Source organism: Barbus barbus (genome assembly GCF_936440315.1).
Source record: "Barbus barbus genome assembly, chromosome: 28".
Classification (NCBI taxonomy): Eukaryota; Metazoa; Chordata; class Actinopteri; order Cypriniformes; family Cyprinidae; genus Barbus; species Barbus barbus.
Window position 1 is genome coordinate 11,770,503 of NC_136756.1, and position 27,824 is coordinate 11,798,326.

The following is a 27,824-nucleotide window of genomic DNA, read 5'->3' on the forward strand; positions in this document are numbered from 1 at the left end:
CATCAGTCTTTTTAGTTTGAGCTTTTTTTAGATAATGTTCGACTTACTCCACAGCATTTTAAAGTGGCAGTTTCTCTTCAAATAGATCGCATATTTTACCATCAGCTTCACGATAGGAATGGCTCGCGCAAATCTTCTCACACTTCTCGAGCGCGCTGGTGCACGCGCACAGAGTATAGGGTGATTCGCGCGCCGCTCGTGCACAATTAAAAGAACTGTTGTGCTGATAAGCGCTCCATTCGGTTAAACATTTAATAAACAGCCAGATTCTAGGTTTCCATTAACCGTGGTATAAATATTGTGTGTGTGTGTGTGGGGGGGGGGGGGGGCTTCGTATTTGCTAGCTTTGGTTATTGTACCTCCCCCCCCCCCCCCCCCCCCTCACCACCACCACCACCACCACAAACTACGCCCCTGCAAGCAACACTTATATCCTCATAAAGGCTGACGTGATAGTTTTCTTATATTAATATTAATGGACTTTGAATCTACATGTAGCTGTCACATCTTTCTGATGGTGAATAGTTTAAGCAATAAAGTACTGTTCTAAAAACTTAAAATGTATTTTCCCAAGCGCACGTAATTATTTGACCCCGGGGTATATAGATTTTAGCACAGTTCACTAATACATTCAAATGTATGTAAAAGAAACCTGTGCATACCGCACCACATTGCACTGTGTTTGACCTTTGCTTTCGTGTGTCACGTGACACGGCGTTCTAAAAACGCGCCATTTAAGTTAAAACAACTTTTTGAAATGAGCTCGTTCTGGGTGAATGTACCAGCACTGAAACCTACCGATTGCAATATAGCATCATTGACGCTCGGGGGAGCTAGACAGTCATTTCTTGGTCGACGTGACAGGGCGACTGTACAGCAGCTAATAACGAGTCTGGATGAATGTTTCCAAGGTGAAGGTTAAGATTTTAATTGGATGAGCAAGGCTTGTATCAGCACAAAAGGGCACCTTTTACCAATAGCAGTGTCTGAAAGAGAAAATTGTGACGGATGTTGGAGGTTGGCAACATAGTGGAGCGACATTCTAAAGCAGACAGGGACACTGCAGGGCACATTCCCTGAGCACTACAGCAGACACACACACACATACACACACAATTACAACCATTTTTTCCTAATGAACCTGCATTGCTGAATTCAAAAGATGTGTGAATAACAGGAGAAAAGTAGCTATGCTGAATAATACCAAATGAAATTTTTGTATTGGAATACATTTATTCTACGTGGGGAAGTCGTGGCCTAATGGTTAGAGAGTCGGACTTGTAATCCGAAGGTTGCGGGTTCGAGTCTCGGGCCGGCAGGAATTGTAGGTGGGGGGAGTGAATGTCTCCGGCCGGCAGGAATTGTAGGTGGGGGGAGTGAATGTACAGCGCTCTCTCCCCCCTCAATACCACGACTGAGGTGCCCTTGAGCAAGGCACCGAACCCCCAACTGCTCCCCGGGCGCTGCAGCATAAAATGGCTGCCCACTGCTCCGGGTGTATGTTCACGGTGTGTGTGTGTTCACTGCTGTGTGTGTGCACGTTGGATGGGTTAAATGCAGAGCACGAATTCCGAGTATGGGTCACCATACTTGGCTGAATGTCACTTCACTTCACTTTATTTCGGCAACATTTATTCATCATTCATGAATATTTAGAACAGTTTAACCATCTGTTTAGATATTTGCAAATTCAAAGTGCAGATATTACCACATCATAGGCTTGGAATTTACATCAACCCGTTATTAAAGGCCTATGAACTAAAGGCTCTTTGCTGAAAAAAATTGATATATATCCAAATGATCAGACACATGTTTAAACGAAAGAAACCTGAAGTCAGTTTTCAGAATTGATGCATTTTGACTGAGAAATAGGTTCATTTTAGTGTGAAGGATAATCACAATCTAAGATTTTGCCTTACAACACAGTCCTCTTTCTTTTTATGTATGATGTACTGCACAATTTCTGAAGACAACAATAATATTTCAGTCTTCTAACGTTACTATGACCCTATAGATTGAACTATAGCATTATCCTTTGGGTTAATGTTGCATACCTCTTTTGAAGATGGCTTTTAAAAATAAGACTTTGAATGAGCAAGGCAGAGGTGGAATTTTGGGTCTAAATGTCATGTTTTATGCAGGTTGTCTCAGTTTTGGTTCATAAGGGATAAATGGACCATGGAGTGGCCTGCAGCTGGGATGTCCTGCACATGCAGTGCAATAGGATGCTGTGGTTAATCATGAAAATCTGTGGGCGAGAGAAGAGAACTCCTCAACATGATGCGTTCTGAAAACTTTATTACCCTGGGGACACAGAACACATGGGTGGATGGGAAGGTTTTATTGGAGTTAATGAAAATATGTTTTGTAATTTATGGCAATGACGTAACCAAGCACATAAGACCAGGGAAGCTTGAATGAAAATTTTAAGCACTGAAAAAACAATATTAGTCAACCACTTTACTGATTAATACAGTCCCACTTTATGAATCTTATTCTGGTTCTTGGAAGATTTTTGAATATACTATAATGCATAAACTGATTTTACATTTTGCTGTGTTTTATTTTTATTTTATTTGAGATTTTCTTAGCAAGAGTACATTTTGACATGTAGTCACAAAATATTGATTGCTCATTAGTGGAAGATTTTGAGGGTTAAAAATAAAATGAGAAATTTTAGGATATAAGAATGAAGCAGACACCAGGGGAGCAGAATTTTATGATTTCTTTTACATTTGTTATTATAGTTACTCTTATAAATAGCCTACATTTTTATAGGCCTATAACAATTATAAATGAAAACATGAACATAATGAAATATTAAGTAGGCTACATGTTTTCATTAAACATACATTGTGAAGCATTATCTTATATATATATATCTTATCTGATAAACCTGGAAGCTCAGAATTGCAATTTATAGGACATAATTAGGCTAATGATTAAATTCAAGTTTTTTCAGTAAACATACATTATAATTTATATATATATATATATATATATATATATATATATATATATATATATATATATATATATATATATATGATAAACCTGCTACCTCAAAAGTTTACATAGGACATAATTAAATATTAAATATGTGTTTTCATAGCATACATTGTAAACTATTATTTTATTTATATTTTATCTAGTAAATCTGTCAGAATTTTACATATAATTAAATATTACATACAAGTTTTCATTAAACATGCATTCTATTTGGTGTATATTTGATTTGATAAGCCTGCTATACCTCATAAGTTTACATAGAACATAATTAAATACATGTTTTACATTAAAGAAGCATTATAACGTATTTAAGGATATTTTACCTGTTAGCCAGAATTTTTAATGTAAATAAATGCTTTGCTTGCTTTCATGTACCACAATAATATACCATTTGCTTAATTTCTAAATGTCCAGGAAAGTCTTTATGTCCATAGGGGGTAGATATTGGTCAACATTAATTACACTTTTGTTTCTCAAATTCCATATACAGCATCTACCTCTCTTTAGACAATGAGAGCGATTCTATCTATATGTTTTGGTCCATACATGTTATGTTGTGTCACCCACGGGCATCTGATGATGCACACCATACGTTCCGCGTGTCCTCTCTCTCTTTCTCTCTCTATCTCTCTCTCTCTCTCTCGCTCTGTCTCTCTGAATCTTTTTTGGTTTATTTCCTAGCCCATCTCCCCTTACCTACGCGTCCTACCAGAATAGCGCTTATACCGCCTTACGGAGCAATCAGGTGGCACCAACTCCATGCAAGAGGAGAAGATCTCGACAGCATCATTTCAAGCCCAACATGCCATCGAGGAGGTGCCGACGTACTCTCAGCACTCTACACCGGGCTATTATATTCAAATGATAATAATGTGACACCTCAGAGGGCATCTTTACCTTCAAGGGCATTTTACTAGGCTGAGGATGAGTTTCACGCTCCCCAAAAGCGAATCGACGTCCTCCTTACTGAGATCCTCCGCACATGCCAGGAGCGATCATCCCGGGGCCCGGCGGATGCACCATCAGCGCTCCGCGGCGGCGGCATCTGGAGCGGAGACGGCGGATTGCGATGCGAGCTCACGGAGACCCCTTTGTCACCCCTCACTGGTCGGTACCCGGAATAGCGCAGAGAAGAGCCACCCACAACACTCCCACTCCCATGGACACGCTCTTTCCACGGCTCACATTCAGGAGGACCTGTCGGAGCTTCCAGATGAAAGAGAGCGCAAGACAACCAGACGACACCACCATCATCATCATCACCATCATCACCACAACCGCCACCATCACCGCAACCGGTCCACCCGGGACGACCTGCCTCAGGAGCCCCGACCCAAGCACTCTCACGCCGCTCGCATGCCCACAAGAACTCAGTCTTTCTCCGAGTCCAGGGACGAAACGGCTCTGTTTTTTGAGTCACCTAAACTGGCTCGACCTGGGTCTTCATCGAGCAGAGAGGCGCGTCCAGCCTCCACCGCCTCATCCTCGCCGGTGCCCGCTTCCTCCAGCCGCTCCTCCCGCAGATCGAGGAGGTCCAGCGCAGCATCTTCTGAAGCGGACTTAAACCTGCGGCCGTTCCTCAGCTCAGTGTTTGGACAGGTAAGGCCTGAAGACACGCTGACAAAACCAGTTTTATAATGGGTCTCATTTAAATAGCTGTAAGCTGCTTTTATGGGGTCAATCAAACACGTCAATGACATAAACTTTATGCTACGAGTCAGTAGACAGTCGTAATTTTAGGAAGGCTTGTAAAATTAAGGTAAAATTACGTGCAACACAAACGTATACAGTTCACTCACCAAGTTTATATGCTATTGAGCATTGTGCTTTAATGACAAAAAAGTTTGTGTAAATTCTCGTTTCTAGAAGAGAACGCTTGATAAAAGTTTCATGAACAGTTGAGTCTATCAAAAAGCTTTTGATTTTGCCCAGCATGGTCTAAACATTATCAGACCCAAATTTGTTGAAAATTTAATTAACCATTAAAAAAGTTTTCAATAGAATTCAAAATGGTGAACAGACAATGCCATTTGTCTAGAAAACGGATAAAATCAAGTAAATCAAAAGAGGGCAAGATTAATCATAAAGTTTCAAACATATTTATCAATTTAGTTTTTTTAGCTGGTGCTGTTTTTTCATATGCATATGAAGACTTCAAATGTGAAATCCTCTAAGTGCCTCTGGAATTTTTCTTCTTGAATGAGCATTTTCTTGGCCAATAACAATGAAACACTATATAAAATGTAGGTATTACATGAAGATAAATAAAATGCAACCACAAATTGTACAAAAACATTAGTTTTATTTAATGAAAAACTTTACCTCTAAAAAGAAAATTCAGTTCGATAACTTGGTAAAAGTTCATCTTTACGAATGAATTAGCTCAATTCAGCTATAAGGAATTTTATAGCATATAAAAGTTTCATTATTCACTTTGTGTCAGCTTGATGTTGATTTAATAAAACTCAATACCAGTAAAAATGTTGCAAAATTAATACATTATGAAACAAAGTCGATTCGGCATAAAGCAGCTCTGGAGAAAACAGTGATATCATAATCCAACAATTCAGTTCAAGTTGTGTCATTATGTAATACAATGAAATCAGTATTCAGTGTCTTTTAAACCCCAGCCAAGCAATCCAGAGGTGGCAGTGGAACCCAAACTCCAACAGGTGACTTAAACGAAGAAAAAACACCTTGGGAGAAACCAGGAGCAGTCAGTTCAGCTCTCCTCTGGCTAAATGAACAAGGATGGTGTGATTATGATTTCAGACTGCATCACTAGTGAGATTGTGGACTGATGTTATTCAGATTATTTCATCCAGTTGCTACTGCTGGAAGATCAGGACACGTCACGCTGTCATTTGGTCAGAGGAGAAGCTGCAGTCTGTCCAGCAGGGCTGCTGTTTAGCCAGCAGTGGATGACTGGGTTAACAGTGACTGTAAGCATAAAATTGCATCTTGGTCCTAGCAGCTCCTGGCCTGACACGTTTACTGCTGGCTGTAGGGGTCTGTGCAGAGGACTTGTCTGTTTCTCGTGGTCTTTTTCTGAGGATCTGGGCTGATGTCTGTCCAGTTGTGATGTTCACTTGTCGTGGTCTTTTCTGACATTCAGGGCTGCGTTGTGGTAATCTCCGGGTGCAGGTCCATCATCTGGTCTGGATACAGACAGCATCCAGCTGAGTATGATAACCTTAGGACAAGAGTGAGACAAAAACATTGAAATAAGTAATGAGTATCGTGTTGACTTTCTCACAGCACCTGTATTCACACAAGCACATTTTCATACAAATTTCATGACATCTCATAGCAAAGATTACTGTTAAATGTAGGGTGTAAAAGTAGAAAAATAAACGAATATGCTTAATACGTACAAACAAGTGGCCAGGGATCAACAAGCTGCAGCAGATAGCTTTTCCATACATGATTTTTCTTCTTTGAGGTGAGAGCGCTCAGTTTAATGCAAATCACTGCATCTATAACATAAATCTCCAGATATGAATTATAAGGCTACATTTTATTTTAGTTTACCATACTGAATTTCAGTTTAATTTTCATCTGCGTTCTGTAGTGAATGTGGACATTTTTATAATATTTTACGTTTATATAAAACTCAACAGATCGCGTTGGAATGATTAACTCTTACTGTATCATTAATTGCCATAGCCCTTGACTATGTCTGCATGAAATACCTCTGCTTTTTCAGCTTTCTATCACGGAAAAAGCTTCTTTTTTCACTCGGCTGTGAGAAGGGCTATGGCAATTGATGATACAGGAAGTCTTAACCACTCCAACACGATCTTAATTAAAATAATAAACAAAATAACGTACAACGTCTACATTCATATCCAGTCTCTGCTGTAGCCCCTGTGTCCTAAATTCCCAGAATGCATTGCCATTGTGACAACACATTCCTATTCTCTATTGATATGAATCTTTTGACATTGCACATTTGTTCCATGTAAAAGCTGTAGTGTGGATCATTGTCAGAATTTGACAAAATAGTTGGCTAAATCAAGTTCAAAACTCTATTTACTCTTACTTTTAAAGATGAAGCAGAACATTGAAGGATGAAGAAGAATCAAAAACCAGCCTGGAGCACTTGAATGAGCTGTAAAGAGCACACACACACACACAGTCGTAGTTTTTTTTTTTTTTTTTTTAATTTCATAAATTATTTGAAACCACATTACAGGTGGGGAATATATTTGTCAAAATATATATAAACAAATATACTTGAGCTAATATTCCAGAACTACATTTCAATGAAAAATATAGCATAATATCACCTGCAGTTATTCCTGAAGAGGGGTGAAAAATTACCCTGTCTCACAAAAAGGAGGTCCCGTCTAAACGGGCCTGTTATTACTCAGTCTATGATAATGCTAATATGCTGAAGAGCTAACGTAATTCGACCTTCCACAAAGCAATATCAGAATTAAAAATGACAACAAAGCAATTAACCATTTTATTAAGGTTAAGTTAATGTTAATGCCAACTAGGCCCGGAGTGGCCATCGGGAGAACCGGGAGAATTCCCGGTGGGCTGCTCTGCCCCGCTCATAAATTGGGCCGGCAGACTCGCCTGTTGTTTTTTACATACACAGAATAACGTATATGTGTTTAAGTTACTGTGTGACTGATAACTAAGCTAATAACACTAGATTTGAATTTAACATTAAAATGTGACGTTTTCTGTTGTCAGAGCGCGCGCGCACGCTCTCTCTTCCTCTACACAAGCGCGTGTCCCAGGTCGTTGCCATGGAGACAAACCGAAGCCATTAATGCTATGGCAGGCATGTTTTCAGTCCAAATAGATACCACCCAAGATATAACCTCAAAAGACCAATGTGCAGTAATTTTGAGATATGTTACAGATGCCATCCATGAACGATTGGTTGCTGTGGTAGACTGTGAAGCATCAACAGGACAATATTTCACAGAGATGCTCAAACAGACATTACACAAGCTCTGTCTTGACATTGGCACATGTGTGGGCAACTCCACAGATGGTGCAGCTAACATGCAGGGACAATATCAAGGGTTCTCTGCATTTCTCTCAGAGCAGTCTCTACACAGATTCATGTCTGGTGTTATTCACATATTCTGAATCTGGCACTGGCAGACACAACAGGAAGTGTTGTAGAAAGTACAGCTCTCTTTTCATTGCTTAACGATGTTGCAGTTTTTCTCAGAGAATCGTATAAGCGTATGCAGAGGTGGGAAGAGACCAGTAATGACAAACGTCACAGAAGACTGTGCCCAATAGGGGAAACCAGGTGGTTGGCTAAGGACTAGGCTCTCACTAAGGTCTTTGGGTGTTTTAGTAAACCTCAGGATGCACTGTATGTTGACCTGCTGCTGACTCTCTCCTCTATTGAGGAAGATACAAGTATGAAGCCAACAGTGAGGGTCAAAGCAAAGGGATACATTGAAGCCCTTCTAAAGTATGAAACAATCCTCACTGCTCAAACCTTTCTCCGAATTTTTGAGCATACATCCCCCCTCTCCAAGTACCTGCAGATAAAGGGTATGGATATTCTAGCAGCTCAGCACCTGGTTGAGGGGAGTGTTAAATTCTCTGATAAATTTGGGAGCACCAAATTTATCAGAGACTTTGAGGGAGTGAAAGTAGCAGCTGATGAGTTTGTGGGTTGGGCCAATCAAAAGCTGCAAGAGGAGGATAGCATTGAGATAGAAGTGCAGACTGCACTTCCAGAGAAACGGGTTCGAAAAAAGAAAAAAATACCAGAAGAGCTTTCAGAAGACAACCCTCTAGCATCACCAGATGCTGGCTTTGAGGTCAATGTGCACAATTCTGGACACTGTGGCAGGTAGCATACATAGAAATGCAGAACTTTTCTCAGATTTTGCCTGTCTTGACCCTAAACACTTTGGCAAAATTAAGGCAAATGGGCTCCCTAGGTCAGCACTCCAAGAAATCAGCAAGTGTCTGCTTAAATTTGATGATAGAGCAACTGTTGGCACATTGCATGCTGAGCTGTCTGGCTTGGCATTCCAGTGGGAGAGACTGAAGAAGTCCCCTCTGGAGGGTTACTTTGTAAGGACAGGTAGTGAGATGCTTGTAGGAGGTGAGGAGGATACAGGTGGACCATTGTTTATGGAACCAGAGGTAGAGCTGGAGAACAGGACCTGTTCCTGCTGCAAAAACTGTGCCATTTGTGTGTAGCTCATCCTCTCACAGTACAACTTTCTCACTGATGCCTACCATGTAATTGGTTTGGCATATAAGTTTCTGTTGACAATCTCAATCACTCAGATCGCCTGTGAGAGAAGCTTCTCAATACTGAAATTTGTTAAGAACAGGTTAAGAAGCTCAATGTCTCAAGAGAAATTAGAGGCATTCATGGGCACAGAAAAGGAAATCCTCATGTCTATAGACAATGAGACAGTAATAAACAAGTTGCAGAAACCAGTGCACTGCTTAGGCGGTTGTTAATGCTGTAAGGCTTTGCCATTTTCAGTTCTGAGTGTAAACCAAAACTTGTGAAGAATGGTAGAAGGCATTTCTTTCGAGATGCTTACTGATTTTCCATTTAGTTATTGATGACTGCTTGGCACCTTTCAATTTTGAATTTACCTTTTTTTTTATAATGTTATAGTTGTATGTTTTGTAGCAGAAATGTTTCATATAATTTATTTCATTATTTTATTTATTAAATTGACATGGATATAAAAAAAAACAATAGTGCAAAAAGTATATTTCTTACTGCACTACTTTATTTTTGTTTGAATGCAAACCATTTTTTCATAATGTAACAGTTGGACTCTTTGTTGCAGAAAACTCGGTATGTGATTTGTTATTGATATTTATGGCCATATTTACATTATTCATATTTTTTATTGAAACATGTCAAAAATAAATATAACAGGATAGTAAGAACAGATCTGTCACTTCATTTATCCAGATTCCACCACGGTGGGAGGGGGTTGGATGGGGATAGGTGGTGGGCTGGTCTTGAGCATTACACTCCTGGGCTGAAAATGGATCCCACTTCGGCCCTGATGCCAACTGTACAAATAAAGCATATTTAAACAGTATTCTTACAGTGTTCAGTCCTCTTCAACCTGGCCAGCCTCAGCTTCTCCACTCTGAGGAGGATTTCTCTGACTGAGACGGCACCGCTGGTAAAAAAAAAAAAAAAAACCTTGTTCAGATGGAGAATCCGCGCAGTGTCCGTAATGAGTCCGCAAAATGACAGCACGTGGTCCGGAGGCGGGGCATATTCTGGGCGAATGACCGAACAGAGTCTGACAGTACAGGGGAGCCTCCGACTTGAGGGCGGATCCGCCCAGGAGTCTGTTGCTAGGGGAGCCACCTGCCCCAGACGAGTCTCCATGGACAAGACCAACAGACATGGCAAATTAAAACTGTTCCTGAGGACAAGACAAGACTTAAAACGGCACTCCTGGCCGGAACTAGGGAACTGGAGTCAGCGGCGGGCTTGCCACATGCACTCCAGGCGGGCTTGCCACATTAACTTCAGGCGGACTGGAGGGAGCCGCGGATGGCGGCGTGACTTGAGGGAGCCGTGGAAGGCAGGTTGGCTTTCCCCATGGATGGTGGACTTGAGGGAGCCCCAGACGGCGGACTTAGGTGAGCGGTGGGCTTGGGAGAGTCTGGAGGGCTCGCGGCCAGCGGACTCGCAGCACTCGCGGCGATCCGGTCGAACTCCCACTCCGACTTGCAGTGGGCTATGGCAGGATGACGAGCCGCGACTTCCTTGCCGCGGGACAGACAGACACAGGAACAAATAAAAACTTAAAAAAATGAACAAAACAAAACAGTGAAAAGGGCCGTCACTTACTGTTGTGGTCTGGTCTTCTGTCACGGTGCACACAGCAAGGATGAACCAGGAACACGGAGACGAGGATAAACTCAAAATAATAATCTTTAACAGTCTTTAATAAATCCAGGCAAGGCAAGGCAAGGTAGACACAGACAGGAACACCGGGGAGTAACAAGTAGACCAGACGAAATCAAACTGAACAGACAGGACTATAAATACACAGGATGGATAATCATAGATAATGAGACAAACACCACTGGACAAGAATTAACGGTAACACTTTATTTCGATAGTCCACTTTAGACATTCTACTAACAGTAAGTAACTTTGCAACTACATGTCAACTAGCAGTCATTAGAGTATTAGTAGACTGTCTGCTTATTATCTTCTAACCACTCCAACATACAACATACCGACTATCAGAAACTTTGCAAGTAAATGTCAACTTATTCTACTAAACCTAAACCTACCCTACTGAGAGTTAGTAGACATGTAGTTGCAAGTTAATGAGAATTAGTTGACATGTAGTTGACATGTAGTTACAAAGTTACTTATAGTTAGTAGAATGTCTAAAGTGGACTATCGAGATAAAGTTTAACTGAATTAACTAATAACTACACTAAACAAGGACAGGAAACAAACCAAATATGGTCACAAGAGGTGGGAACACATGACAGACACGAAAGAGGACTGACAATCTGCACATTTAATTGACTATAAAGATGTTTTTTAATTAATGAATTTATGATAAGGAATATTATCAAAATGAATATTAATTTCTATTCACAATGTGTCCCAGAGTTTTATTCCTGATCGAATACTTCCTGACAGTAAACAGCTGTGAGCTGCCACTGATTAAATATGCTCCTCGGAGGATTGGATGTCTAGAACGTTGTGGAAGCTTGCCTTCGGTACACGTTTCACAGAACTTTGAAAATCAATTGCATTAATAATAAAGGAGTCTTGGCTGGAAGGATGAGCTCCGGGCGGGAGGGTGCTCCTTTGTTGCTTTAGACATTGAAAGGCTTGAATAGATAAAGAATACAATGTCTGTTTGTGAAATGCAAATATTTTTTAGGCATATCCGATTCTGTGAGATTCTGTGTATAAATGATTAAAAGCTGTCTGATGGCACCGCCACAATGACTTTGATGCTGCGCTGTGGTTCGAAAACAACACACACAAACACACACATTAATTTGCAGCTACACTAATGTGGGTTGTACTATTATTTCTATACAGGAAGCTTTTAAAACTGACATATCACTACATTTTAGAATCCATGTTAATGAGGGTGGAAATGAACAGGAGGGTTAGTCATAAACATAAACCAGATCAAACCCATTAATTATACCCAGCTTCATGGTCAGAGCTATTCTCAATGTACAAATAGTAAAAAGCACCACTTGTTAGATTAAAGGGTAAAATTAACTGGCAGCTAGTTAGAAAACATGGGCAAATGAGACCAATTATATTTGCCTTCAAGGTCAGAGTGATTCTCACTGTAACCCTCCATCTGCCATTGTTTATACTATGATGGTCCATTTACATTTGCCTCTGTTTTTTTCTTTTCGAAGCCCCTAAATACAATCATTATACAGGGTTTTATAACCTAATTTGCTACCTAGTTAACTTAAAGTCACCATTATTACCTATACTGCATCATTCAAGTCTAAAATGTTGGAGGATTTCATTGGCATTCATGGAGGAATCTCACATTACTGGGAGAAACCTTCTGTTTGCTAATATGTTGTTTAGGCTGTCAGCCTCAGACGCTGTATGAATCAGTGAGCTCTCTCGCTGGGTGTGTGTGTAAACACAATTTACCAGAAATGCAGCGTAATAGGCTTCAGATCACAGGGGTGACACATTCCCTATCGGTCTGTCTAAATTCCCAACACTTGCCTTGACGGTGTGTTGAAATAAGACTGACAAAAATGTCCTTGGATGACAATGCAACTCTTTCCCTCCATAAATCTTGTAGATATTAAACCAGATATGGTCTCCACTTCTCTTTAGTGCTATTTTTAGTCTCACACCTCTTTGTGCATCGGTGTCGTTCCTCCGATATGATTTTGTGTCTACTGTCAAACACGCCCTTCCTTCCTTTTTCTTACTGATGTGTTTTTTGAGGTTACAATGACCTTGCCATGCTCTTCTGGGAGATCAAGAACCAGATACTTGAGAGTGAGGGTGTGAAGATGAAAAGACGAAGGAAATTGAATGGATCTAGTGTCAATATTGTAGCCGGCGTGTATGTATGAATGTACAACAAATTATAAAAAATTACATTTTTGCAGGCTATTTTGATTTATATAATATTAAAAATTCTATGATTCCATCCATCTAGAGTGTTTCCTTGTCTATAGCCTGAGATGCTGGAATAAGCACGTATTTGCTGTAAATATGCAAACTCTTTTATAATTATGACAGACTTTTCATTCAGTTTATCATGTTAACATTAAGTTTGGGTAAAGTGAAGAAATAATTTGAAAAGAGTTGAATATGGCGCCAGAAATCTTGGTAACACTTAACCAATTCTCACTATTAACTAGTGGCTTATTAGCAATTAACTTATTGGACATATGGAGGCAGTTCTGAATGCAAGCTTGCAGATGATTCTAAGAAAGGGTTTAAGAGGGCTATAATGATTAAAGAAGTCCAGCACACGTAACCTGTCACTTCACAATTTTTCAACATTTTGATTAAGAAATACAGCTCCAAAAAATGAAAAATTAATTTTCATGTCATGTCAACTTTAAACTTTATCAGATTATTATGTTGGCATCTCTTTAGGTTCACCTATTGTGTATTGATCGTACATCATTAGTTAACTTACAGTGATAAATTAGCTCATTCTCTCAGTCAAAACGTGTTTATAGATTAATTAAACACCTTCATCTCTTCACACTTTCACAGGTCTCTATCACCATTTTAATTCTTCTCTCATGTCTTATTTTAGAGCATATGCTCTTTAAAACAGTGTTTCCCAACCTTTAAATCTTTGTCAGCCCCATCTGTGAGGCTCAAATATCCTTTCATAACAAAAGGATATTATAGTCAATATTGTTTCACTTCCAACAAATACCCCCTAGAAACTGCTTAAGGGCCCCTTGCTTGGAAATCAGTGCTTTAAAGTAACCCTCTTTCCCAAGTCTTATCCTGTTACAATAATGCATAGTATTATGACTTTAGGAACTGCTTTATGTGTATTTTTGTTTGTGTAAAGGTGGAAACAGGTGTACATTCAAGGATTATGAAAGATATTGTGTGATAATATGCATTGTATTGCAGTGGGTGGGGTGTGTGTTTGAGTGCATGTTAATCTTGTGACTGTGTCTGCTGACAGGATGAGAGGTGACAGTTAAAAGTAGGTTGCACACTGAAGTTCACAGCGAGCTTGAAAAGGGGATGGAGGGATAAATAAAACCAACATATCAGAGGAGAAGAGGCAGAGAAGGGCTTCTGCCCCTGAATCTGTTTCTCGGGATGAATCATCTCATGGAGAAAAACGAGGGGAAAATAGAGATGGATGGAAGATGACAGATAAAAAGATGCACGTGTGTGTGAGAGAAAGAGATTCGTAAGGAACAAAACAAGAGCCAGAAAATAACATTTATCTGTGTGTCACAGATAACCGAGCAACATAAACAGAAGCATCATTAATTGGCCTCTGCATCCACTCAAAAAACTTTGATGTCATATAAAAGCATGGCTATGACATTTCTGAAAGGTTTATGAATAGTTTTAGGCTCACAATAAAGAATGAATGAATGAATGATGCATTTATATAGCGCTTTATTGTGTATTGCTGTACACCCAAAGCGTTTTACAATCATGTGGGGGGCTCTCTCCTCAACCACCACCAGTGTGCAGCATCCACTTGGATGATGCGACGGCAGCCACAGTACAACGGCGCCAGTGCGCTCACCACACACCAGCTACAGGTGGAGAGGAGAGAGAGTCATAGAGCCAATCAAGTGTATGGGGATTATTAGGAGGCCATGATAGACAAGGGCCAGTGGAGGGAATTTGGCCAGGACACCGGGGTAAAGGACAAGTTGCACAATAACAACCTGCAATAATGCAACTTGTGTACTCAGATGGTACTTTGATATATAGGCCTAATGAATGATTACCATATTTATGTACCATGGTATTTAGTTAGTTACAGTAGTTCTCAATTGGTGGGTTGCATCTCAAAAATGAGCTGTGGGTCTGTTCTGCTACACTGAAAAAATACAAATAAAATAAAATAGGGTTTATTGGAGTACATTTTACAGAAAACATTTCTTTCTACTTAAAAAAATGCAAATAATTACAAAGAAACAGCAAGTAACACAATGAATTCTTAAACAAATTTTTGAAGTAGAAATAATACATTTTCTTGTAAAGGAACATACTCCAATATACTCCAATAATCTTTGTTCTTTATTAACAGTGTGGGTTCACAAATGGAATGATAAGAAACAGTCAGTACAACTATTCAAGATCAAAGAACATAGAAACCATGCAGACTTCATTAAAAACAGGTTGACTTACAGCAAGGATTGTGCTGAGTTTGCTGACCATTTTGAATGGTTACTAATTTGGTTGCCAAAAATAGAAATAGAGTTGGTTTGACCAATATATTGTTCTAATATTTACTCTTTTACCAATAAATGGCACCATTTGGTTGAGTCATGCTGGAGAGATTGTATTTTTGTATGAACATGAACGGTTGGGGGAGTGTCAGTGATAAAACATGTTGGACACAATGTCTGTATTAACGATACATTTGTGAAATTAATTATTATTTACTTACATTACAATAATATTTTATTATTATAACCAATCAATTAGCAGCTTCATAAATTAAATAAAAAAGTACTAAAAACACACCTGATGCGCATTCTTTATTCATGTATGTAGACTTAAAAATGGTATTTAATGGCAGAAAACGTGGCTAAAACCCACCTGATGTTGTAATTACTGAAATACAAACTTTCCAAGCAACCCGGTCTCTGTGTTATTCCAAGAGGACTTTAATGCACCAATATTCACAAGTGAAGTATCCTATTTAATGAATTGTTTGGATAACCACTTAAGTTTATATTCATAATACATATGACATTTCTATTGTCAGTCACACTTTATTTTATTTTTATTTTAAGTCCAATTCTCAACATTATCTACATTTACATTTATTCATTTATTCTTTTATCCAAAGCGACTTACAATTGCTATATATGTCAGAGGTTGCACACCTCTGGAGCAACTAGGGGTTAAGTGTCTTGCTCAGGGACACATTGGTGTCTCTCAGTGGATTCGAACCCGGGTCTCTCACACCAAAGGCATGTGTCTTATCCACTGCGCCATCACCACCCCCATTATCTATGGGGGTGGTGATAATGGGGGTGGTGATGGCGCAGTGGATAAGACACTTAACCAGTCATTATCTATGATAATGTCACTACACGTCATTATCTATGACTTTTACATCAATAAATTCCTAATTTGCTGCTTTTTTCACTTCACTTTCACTTATTAATAGTTAGTATGGTAATTATTAGGCTATGTTTAGGGATGTAGAATATGTGCTAAAATTAATAAACATTATAAATGGTAATAATAGGCATGCTAATAAAGAACTTTAATAGAGAGAATTGGTCCCTATACTAAAGTTTTACCATATTGTCATATTCTATTATTGTGTAACCAAAAATAAAGCAGCTAAAAATTGGTTCTGCTTCTCGGTGGTTGTGAGTTTGAGTTCCAGTTTTATGGGACTTTCCAGGACCAAATTGTCAGGGTCTTGTCCTGACAGCTGTGTCAGCTTTGTCTGTCTTGTCTATGTTTCTTTGTTTGTCTTGTGCCTTAGCACATGGTTGTGTCTTTGTTTGTGTTGGCCATGTGCTCCCTTTGTCCTGCCTCCTTGTTTCCAGTTATCCCGCCCCCTTGTTTAGTCCTAGGCTGTATCCGAAATCGCCCCCCGATGCCCTCAAATAGTGCACTATATACCACCATAGTGGATGTTCTCGAGTGCACTCATTCAATCCCACAATGCACCGCAAAAATGAGTGTACAACCGATGTACACTCAAGGCTAGAGATGACCCAGAATGCACTGTGAGAGTCGCGCACCGAATGAATTCCCGTGTCTCACCAGAAGATGGCACCCGCAGCTGAATCATCCATTCATTCATTTTAGAAGCGCTCGTCCACGGCATAATACAGCGTAATACAACACACATAAAAATTAATTGTAAATTGACTATTAGGGTTTATACATAATTTCCGTGACAGAGTTCAAGATAAATCCTTCAATCTCACTACTGGACCTGCCGGTTTCAAATGATTATTAAACAGCAAGCAAACTATGTAAAAGCGGCAGTCCTTCCGGTGCACTCAGTGTCCGAGTTCACTCACTCGTTTTCATTCACTCCTTCAAGTGAACTGTATGAGTGGACTAATGTAGGGAATAGTGAATGAGGGTATAGGGGGCGATTTCGGATACAGCCCTAGTCTAGTCCTCGTTTACTTGATTGTGTCCACCTGATCCTCATGTGCTCTGCTCCTTTATATGGTGCTCATCCCTATTGTCTTTGCTGGTTTGATTTGTGTATGTTGAATGTGCTTGCTCCCAGCTAGTATTATTAGTCTTGTTGGAGCTACCTATTCAGTTTTTTTGTATCCTATCTAGTTTTGTTTTTTCTCCTCTTGTTATATTCTAGTTTTTATTTTTTGTTCTTGTGTTTAGTCTATAGTCCAGTTCCAGTCTTGTTTTAGTTCTTCTTTTTGTTTGTAGTTCGAAACGTTTTATTCCTAGCCTTTTCCTTTTGTTATCCCTTTGGTTTCATAAGTTCCAGCTTATCATTTCTAGTATTTATTTTATTAGTTTTGTTTTTCCTTTTCACTTTTATTTCTTGTTTCCGCCCCAGTCATAGTTGGCAAGTTTTTACTTTTGATTGGTGTCTATCTCTTGTCCATACTGTTGTCTTGTCTTGTCTGTCGTGTGGCTTCCTGCTCTGATCCCTGAGTCCTCCCTAGTCACTGATTCTTCTTACCTGACTGACATTTGGGGCTTCAAGAGTTATCATCCTCAGGGCCAAGTCTGGGGTTCCTTGAGCTTCTACCTAGTCCCCGTTTGCCTCAGAGTCTGGAGCGACCCCTCTTCTCCGGTCGTGTGCCCTGCCCCATTGTGTGGACTGTCTGCCTGCCTCGTCCTTTTGTGTACCCATTGTTGTTAACAAACTCTGTTGCCTCGTTCACTCTGCATCTGGGTCCTCCCTTGCCAAACCCTGACACAAATCTCCTCTTCTGTAGTGTATCAGTAATACAAAATCTGTATTGATGGATCTACAGCTGAGAGAATGACACTTAGAAACCATCTACAAAATGTATTGTCAGTTTTCCTTTAAGCCCATGCTATGTTAAGTGGAAAGAAAACCAGCAGAGAATCACAGATCTATAAGGTACTTCAAAAAACACAAGTAATACAATGAAGGCTGTCAATGCAGGGCTGAAACAAAGTGTGCACAATCTGAAGTTACGTGTGTGTGGTATTTTTAGCTGTCTGTATAAATGATTGTTTGGATTAGAAACCAGGCCTCCAGCTGTGAGAATGGTAATATGCATGTCTGAATGAGACCCACTCTCCTTCCGTCCTCTAAACACACACTCAGACAGTTTCAAATGTACACCTTCCTCTAACCTTTTTGCAGAGCTTTAGCTTTTTATTGTTATATATTATAATTAATTTATCTTAAACCACTGCCTTTCATTTGTGCATATAAGATTAATCAAATTGATGCAACAATGAATTTACAGAAAAAGCTCTTCATTACCCTATTTAAGGATTTCTACACTTCCAGAAGAAACATTTTTACCAAATAGTTTAAAAATGATCTTGTTCCATGATGTTTTCTCCCAATATGTTTGAGATCCAAGCCCCATTTTCTTGTTTCCCATTTTTCTGTTGCTACAGTTCACTGAGTGACCTAGTTTTAGCTTTATCAGTAAAGACCATCACATCATATTTTTGTACAATCTGGGTGTACAGTCTTTGTATGAAATCAGGCTTTCAGGGAAATCTTTGAATAATCTCAAAGCCTCCATGAATGCTGACTAACACGACATAATGATTGTGGAAGCCTTCATTTTGCTCGTAAAACAAAGGACGGGAGTGAATTTGCATTTTGAAAGGTGTCCCAGTTATTCTCATTTGCATACTTGGTTCATCCATAGCAAGCATTTTGATGGAAAGGATGACAACACACACACAAAAAAAACCCCGCATATGAAAATTTTGACTCAAGGACCTCAAAATGGTTCTTCTATGGCTGTAGTGTTTAAAAAACTCTTTTGGAACTTTTTTAAAGAGTATAACTAATAATAAAATGATTAAATAGAAATAATTGTATTTTAATTTATTACATGTATTTATTTTATTTTATTTAAAAATAGTAATAAAATAAGTGCACTCAGCAGACATAAATGGTAATATGTAAATTAACCGGTTTAATACAAATGAAAATATAATTTAATAACCTAAATACATTAAATTATGACAACAAAGCTTATTTATATTGTTAACATCAGATTAAAATATCTCTTTAGGGTAACAATTGCAGGTTATCACTTTTTACAGTGTAATAAACTAAATCTAAAGATGACTAGATTCATAACTTAAATACTTATTTTTTATATGCAGTAATTCATGTTAGTAATATAGTATTTCTCTCTAATCTATGAGCTGTTTTTTGAGAAAACACTTTTCTGACTTATTTTTCCCAAACTGCAATAACTATAAATATATCCCATTGCGGCTTACACAGTGAGACTGAGTGCATTAGCTGAATGACCTTGTTTCCCAGTGCTATTAAACCAGATAATGTCTTTGGTGTTTTTATTGTCTCTATCTCACTCTCGCTTTACCTTCCTCTCTGTTTATAGTCGCTGTGAGAGTGTATAGATCTGAAGAGCCAGTCTACACAATGTGTTCAGTAAACTGTTATGATGAATGAATGGAAAATGTTGGCTGGATTGCTTATTTTTATTAATGGGAATGCTTTCTTTCTCTATCTGTCTTTCACACACATACAAATTCACACATAGACATACAGCCCTTTCTCTGTGACATTCAGCACATACGGCTGTGTGAATAGGCATAACATAAGCAATGCTTTGTGAGTTCATGCGTTTGTGTTATGGTTAAGGGCAATGTTGAAATGGATACAGACTTGACGTTGTGTTCTTAATGGATGGTTTTGTGACACCCAATGCAGAGAAAAGCAAGAATAATGCTGAATTAGATGTTAACATATTCTTATTGTTGTGGTTTGTGGGCTTATATGAACATATTCCTCTTAAATGTTTCTAGGAACCTCATTAACAAGGTGTTTCTGTCAGTGAGGCTGTTATAAGCTCCCGATGAGCTATTCTCTGAAGTGAATAACAGTGACATCTGCTTAACACAACACAAAGTATCTGTCATCTTTATAGAACATGTTTAAGAGCCTGAAAAAAAAGTGTTGCAAAGGTGTAGAAGTGTTCAAGAGTTTTTACACATAGAGACAAAGGAAGGAGGGACATTTTTGGGGCAATGGCCTTATAATATATTTTTGAGCTATACAGAGACATGGCTTTCTGGGACATGGAATCAAAGCACAGACATATTGTATCTAAAATTAAATGACCAGAAAACCAGGTTCTCTTAATAAAAAGTATATACATATAATACATAAAATACGTATATCATTGCAAGTATTTTAACCCTTTAATGTATATGTGTCTCACCAGTCATTAATATCATATATTTTGGGTAACAACATACTTTTTTTTTTGTCATAGGCAAAAATATAATACCTTTTTTTTCACCAATGATGCATAAAATTGCTTAAAAGTGACAGTAAAGTCTTTAAAAAATGCTATTCTTATGAACTTTCTATTCATCAGAGAATCCTGAAAAAAATATGCATCACAGTTTTCAAAAATAATTACGAAGCAACTGTTTTCAACATTCGTAATGATAAGAAATGGTTATTGAGCAGCAAACCAGCATATTAGAATCATTTCTGAAAGATCACGTGACACTGAAAACTGGAGTAATGACTGCTAAAAATTCAGCTTAGCCACCACAGCAATAAATGACATTAAAATAGAAAATAGCTATTTTTAATTGTAATAAAATTCACAATATTTTATTGCATTTTTAATTTAGTAAATATTGTGATTTTATTACAATAAAAAATTGTTACAATTAAAAACCTTGAGAGAACGTACTTTTTTTTGCAATTTAATTCCTGGTAATTAAATTGCACACACTGCCAAATGTATAAAATATTTGTATGACATACTTTATTGTATTGTACTTTATTTTATTTCACAAGGTTTTTATTTATATATTTATTGCATTTTTGCCAATTTTTATTGTTCCACTGTTCATAATACAGGAATACTAAGGGCTCTAAAACCACAAAATGAATATTGTAAAGGGGGTGAAATGGGTTCCCAGGTCACTAACCCTAAATATACATCTATGTGCTATGCATATGCTAAACAAATGAATTAATGTGCAAACACTAATTTAGACTCAACAAATGCACGGACATTTAACACAGACCTACTGCAATGTCATGCACGTTGTGAATGATGCTTTACTGTAAATACAGTCCTCAAAAGAAGGCTTCTGTATGGCTTTGCCACGCAATGTTTGATGCTACTTACATAAGCAATTTAGCTTTTCTTATACTGCATGCTGCCGTGTAGGCGTATGTATTTACGTTGCGTAAATTGCTGCTCCTTTGTTTTGGTCTCCAATTTATGTTGCATGTTTTTGCATGTGTGTGTGCATGAATGTCATGGTCTTACGTCAATAAAGCCTGCATGTTTATACTCCTTTCGTCCCCCTGTGGTGAATGCTACAGCTTCTGTTCTCCATCTTTCTCCCTCTCTTTACTCCATCGCCTTTAAAGGTTATCACTGTTAGGTGAAGACAGATTGTTTTCTCGGTCACACTTGCCGGGATTTGTTCACTTAGCTGTGACGCTGGAGAAATGCCTTTGCCATGTGACCAGGACCACCTCACCTTTTTGTAATGCGCTATTGCTCTTTCTTAACACTATAAAACGAGTCCTAAATACACACTGAGTGACTCTGAACGACTAGAAGCCTAAACAATCTCCACTATGACTGGTTTGGATGCACCATTGGTTAAAGGTTTTCTGGTAATAGATCCATCTCCAGAAGAACTACATTTCCTGGATGGCCTGTATTTTTTTGTGAGGAACTAAGTTTTTTTGGTATTATGTCTTTAAAATACGACCTTTGCTGGTGTTGTTTTGACTATTTCTTCCTCATTTTTTTTGTTACAGAATCGAGAGTTGAGACCTGAGGAGATTGATGGTAAGTTTTTCATTCTGTTGTTTTTAGATTATTCAAATTTAATAGTTTGTTTAACTTCTTCAAACCTGTATAAGCTGAACCTACAATAATAAAAACATCCCTAGATTGTTTCATTAGACCTCATGATTCATTTAGCCTATTTTTTCATGTGTTTGGTTTGTCTTGACGAGTGAAGAGTTACGAGAAGCGTTTAAGGAGTTTGATAAAGATAAAGATGGCTTTATCAGCTGTAAAGACCTGGGGAACTGCATGAGAACTATGGGCTACATGCCCACCGAGATGGAACTAATAGAACTGAGCCAACAAATCAACATGAACTGTAAGCTTCTGTGTGTGCACAGCCATTATCTTATTAGCCATGTCTTTTCATTACGAAATACTGACATCAGTTTGTTTTTCTTAGTAGGTGGCCATGTGGATTTCGAGGACTTTGTAGGGTTGATGGGACCTAAACTCCTAGCAGAGACAGCAGACATGATCGGAATTAAAGAGCTGAGAAACGCCTTCAAAGAGGTGAGTGGAGAGTTAAAAAGATTGTAATGTAAAAATATAAAATAAATATAAAATATATATTATGTATTCCAGTTTGACACAAATGGAGATGGCGAAATAAGCACAGGAGAGCTAAGGGAAGCTATGAGGAAGCTGCTGGGACAACAGGTTATTTTTTTTGCTACATTTGTGAGAATGTGCTTGAGAGGTGACATGAAAGTGGCATTACTATTTTCTAAATGCATGTTATTGATCTTATTGTGAGTGATTCATCCATGCGTACTTTTTAAAATTGCAGTATCATGATGCTTTAATCAAAATGTTATAACTTCTGGTGAAATGACAGACTTTTCTCTGGTGACATGTGCAGGACTTCTCCAATCATTTTGTCTGCTTAAACGTCGCCTCTTTTTTACAGTTGATTGGAAGCTTGAATTATGCTCTGCCTCCATCCAATCAACAACTTATGAATAAAACCAAGACACTGCCCTACATTATTTTTGGTTATTTGTCTCAAATGTACGGCACAATACAAAAGAAAAGATTTGTCTGTTTTACTGCAGCATTAAAGGGATAGTTCAACCAAAAATTAAACATCTGTAATTACTAAATGCCCTGATTTAGAAAAAGGTTCTGTCCAAACTGTTGCTATAAAATTAGAAGCACAAAATTCCTTAGAATATCATTGTATGCTTAAACATTAAGATTTGTACTCATAGAAATTACTAACGTAGCCAAACATGTTCATTAGAAGGGGGTCACCCAATATTTTTGGCAATATAGTATATGTATATATACAGTGCCCTCCAAAAGTATTGGAACAGTAAAGACAAAATTGCTCTGTTCGCTGTGGAGTCAAGACATTTACAAATATGATTAAAAGATGAATATGAGACAAAACTACAGAATGTCACATTTTATTATTGGGTGATTCAACACTTTTAGAGTTTCATCCCTCTATCTGATGTGAGCATAAGTATTGGAGCAGTTGCCTCACTTTCTAAGTGATCAGCTGTATCCTGTTGCATTAATTCTTCAGATATTAAAAGCAGGGAATGTGTCGTATCAGTTATATCCATTACTTCTGTCTTCTGAATCTTGCATTCGATGATGACACACACAAACCAGGATGAAGATGAGGGAGCTGACTTTGAGAGAAAAACAAGCAATTTGGATGCTAAAAGAAAAGAGGAAGTCAATTAGAGCTCTAGCAAAAACAAAGAGTATGGAGAAATCAAGAGTTTGGAAACCACCAGCGACACCAGCAACCAACAACTACCTGATCGGCTGAGAAAACAACAGTAGTTGATGAAAGACAAATCATAAAAGCTGTGAAAATGAACCCTAAAAGATGTGTCTGTAAAATCACCAACAAATTCCAGAAAGCTGGGGTGATGCTCTCACAATCTACTGTCCTCAGGAGACTTTGACACAGAATTACAGATGCTACACAGCAAGATGCAAACCTCTGACCAGCACCAAAAATACAAAGGCAAGATTAGAGTTTGCAAAAAAGCACAAAGGTGAGCCAGAAGAGTTTTGTAACTGTGTTTATAGACCGATGAGTCAAAGATGAACTTTGATCTAAGTGATGGGAAAGCAAAAATGTGGAGAAAAAAAGGAACTGCAATGATCCCAAGCGTACAGCCTCATCTGTAAAGCATGGTGGAGGTGGTGTCATGGCATGGGCATGCATGCTGTCTCTGGAACAGGCCCTCTCATCTTTACTGATGACTTAATGTATGATGCCAGTAGAAGAATGAATTTGGAAGGGTACAAAACCATATTGCCTACCAATATTCAAGAAAATGCCATCAGATTCATTGGGAAGTGCTTCATATTGCATCAGGACAATGACCCAAAACACCCTGCCAGTGCAGTCAAGGAATTTATAAGGGCAAAGAAATGGAAAGTCTTTGATTGCCCAAGTCAATCTCCAGATTTAAATCCGATTGAACATGAATTTCACCAGCAGAAGAGGAGAGTAAAGGCAGAAACTCCCCGAAACAAGCAACAATTGCAATTGGCTGCATTAAAGGCTGGGAAAAGTATTTCAAAGGATGAGACCAAGAGTCTGGTGATGTCTATGGGTCACAGACTCACTGCTGTGATTGAGCGCAAGGGATCTGCAACTAAATAATAGCTTTTAATCTTTTATATCTGCCTTATGTTCAACTGTCCCAATACCTATGCTCACATCAATGAGTGGGATGAACTCTAAAAATGCTGTTCTTTTTGTTTGGTAAAACATGTATGTGTTGAAACGGCTAATAATAAAATGTGACATTCTGTAGTTTTGTCTTATATTCATCTTTTAATCATATTTGCAAATGTCTTGACTCCACAGCCAACAGAGCAATTTTGTCTTAACTGTTCCAATACTTATGGAGGGGACTGTGTGTATGTATATATATATATATATATACACCAAAAAGAAAACAAGTAGATCGAATAGAAAAAGAATAGAGAAAGCTAGGGTTAGAGGGTCAAATAAAGATGGAAGAGATGTGTTTTAGCCGTTTCTTGAAGATGGCACAGGTGCTCGAATTGAGTTGGGCAGGTCATTCCACCAGGAGGGAACAGTTAATGTAAAAAATATTGCTTTACAGTATTAAACATAAAAAACAACAGTGTCATTGTTGCTTTTAATTAGAATTACATCTAATACTACAAAGCTGGTCTCCAGTGTGTTCATTTTTTTACTCATGTAAAAACTGGTTAAGTAATTGCCACGGACCAGTGGTGTTTACCAGCCAGAACAAACATTTCTGGAAAGTTCACTTTGGCAAGCTGTTTTGAACTCCAAAACGAACTTCGTTTTGGCCTGATTTTGTTCGAAATGACATCACACCAGTTAATTTTTTTATTTTGCTTTAAGTATATTAAGGCCATTATTCACCCTTATGTTTTCCGAAACCTGTAATGCTGTTACTAAGGAGAATTCTGATGACTCGGCATATAATTCTTTTCCATACACTTCTAAAAATAAAGATTCTTCACTGGCATTGGTGGTTCCATGACCAGCCTTAAATATCCATGGAGGATTTCCATTCCATAAGTATTTTTACAGTGATACCTAGCTTTAGAATTTATTGAATTGCTACTTTCTTAAAAATAAAGGTTCGATACTGGCATCAATGGTTCAATGTGGAACCTTTAATATTCATGGAACATTTCCATTCCACAAAAGGTTCTTTAATTTTTTTAAATGTTCTTTACACTAAAATAAAATGTTCACTGAAAGGTTCGAGGAACCCAAAATGGATCTTCTAAATGACCATGTTTGAAAACCAAAAATAAAAGAGGTCCATATGACTCGTGCACTGTTACCAATATATTGAAGTGTTACAATAAATTTGTTTGGGGAAAAAACTGAATCAGTCATTTGAATTTCTGAAGCAAATCAACCAGAAAGGAGTAGGCTCATTAGAATGATTCTTTCATATACGGTAAAACATTTTGGGCTTCAGAATTTTCATTTTTGGTTCAATGGTTCCAGTCACCTGATTGTTAGTCTCAGCCTCAGACGTCACGCCCACAGACCGTTGGCTAAATGTCTGATGCATATGGCACACAAAAGTGGAAACACTTCAGGAGTTACGAAGTCATCATCGGCTTGGTTGAATTATACAGGGTTTCCAGGAGAAAAATCCTGTGTCGCGTTCTTTAATGTTCTGTCTGGATACAAAGATGCCGTGACATCAAACCCCCTCATGAAAGAAGAAAGCCATCCTGTCTACAACTGTAATGATGAGCGCTTATCAGGATCAACTAAATGCTGGATTTTCAGAAGTATGTGAAATATTTAAAGTTTGTGGCATAGAATCTTTAAAATACGTCCGAGAGTTTTACACACCGGTCTGTTATTGTGGCGACATTTCCACGCCCCGAAACATGACGCTGAACGGAACGAACTGTGATTGCTTGTTTGGTATGTCGGTCAAACGGCATCATGGACGGGCCTTGGCCAATGAAAGCTGCCATGGATTCCAGACCTTCAGCCGTCAATCTGAAGGTGCAAGACTACCTGATTGTTAACATCACATTCCTGTTTTTGTTAGGTTGGTCATCGAGACCTAGAGGACATACTGAGAGACATCGACTTAAATGGAGATGGCCATGTAGATTTTGAAGGTAAGAATAGCACTACATAATAATAATAAAAAAGCAAAAGCAGGATACAGATGCACAGTAGTTTTCAGTTAAAGTCTGTGTATTTTTTTCTGTCTGTCCCTTTTAGAGTTTGTGCGAATGGTGTCCCGCTGAGAGGGCAGCATTCATATTTCTCCAACAGAAGAAAGTGAGATGCTGTACTGCTTCCTGCTGGTCAAAGCGGACAGACAGACTACTGCAAGAAAAGCCTTGCTGAGCCAATGCATGGTATAAAAACTGGACTTTTTGAGGAAAAAAACTCATGCACACATCACACAAACAAAAAAAAATTACACTTATACTGTAGCCACGAGTCTCTGCACTTTCAACCATGCAAGACCAAACAATATATGTTTTTTACATGCATATTTGAAGGACCATGCTTGATTATGGCAATATTACATTAAGTGTTGTCCCTGTTATATGTGTCTCTTTGTAATAAGGTAGGTGAAGAAAATGATGTCTGAAAGTTTTTCTTTTGTTTGCAGTAATGTAATGGCGTAAATGCATTGACTTCCAGATAATATGTTATTTAAGTCAAGCTCAGCTACCTAACTCCATTTGTTTGTCTTTGTCAAACAATTTGCCTGTTTCTGTTTTTAATTCACTGTGCATGCCTTTAAAACAAATATAAACCACTGTGCAAGACTGAACTAAAACGGAACCAAATTTTGTTGCGTTAACTTTAGCCTCTATAGTTTTAAGAGTGGTTTCTAAGTTTAGAAATGTTTGATTCACTATTTTTAGTTATGACATACTTGTCAGGAAACTAATTTCAAGAGCACGGAGTTTCACTCTACACAGGCTTATTTGAATCCATACACAATATCCAGATATTACAAATATTCAAAACCCGATCGCTATAAGCTTAAGAAACAGATTTATTTATTTGAATTGATTCTCTTCATGTCTGTTTGTGTGAACAGTATCAGAGACACCTGTAGTCTTAATTGTTATCTGACCAGATTCTTGCATGC

The 27,824-nt window shown here is 38.3% G+C and overlaps 1 protein-coding gene across 1 annotated transcript; it reads left to right on the plus strand.

The window, feature by feature from the left end:
• Positions 1-3,933: 3,933 nt before the first annotated feature.
• cabp1a (calcium binding protein 1a) lies at positions 3,934-26,961 on the plus strand (the record flags this gene model as incomplete). Its single annotated transcript, XM_079383554.1, has 11 exons — positions 3,934-4,608; positions 8,018-8,157; positions 8,336-8,842; positions 8,934-9,141; positions 9,289-9,420; positions 22,173-22,203; positions 22,379-22,522; positions 22,607-22,716; positions 22,789-22,863; positions 26,757-26,829; positions 26,936-26,961. 11 exons carry the CDS (start codon positions 3,934-3,936, stop codon positions 26,959-26,961), a joined length of 2,121 nt encoding a protein of 706 aa, XP_079239680.1.
• Between the last annotated feature and the right edge of the window lie 863 nt (positions 26,962-27,824).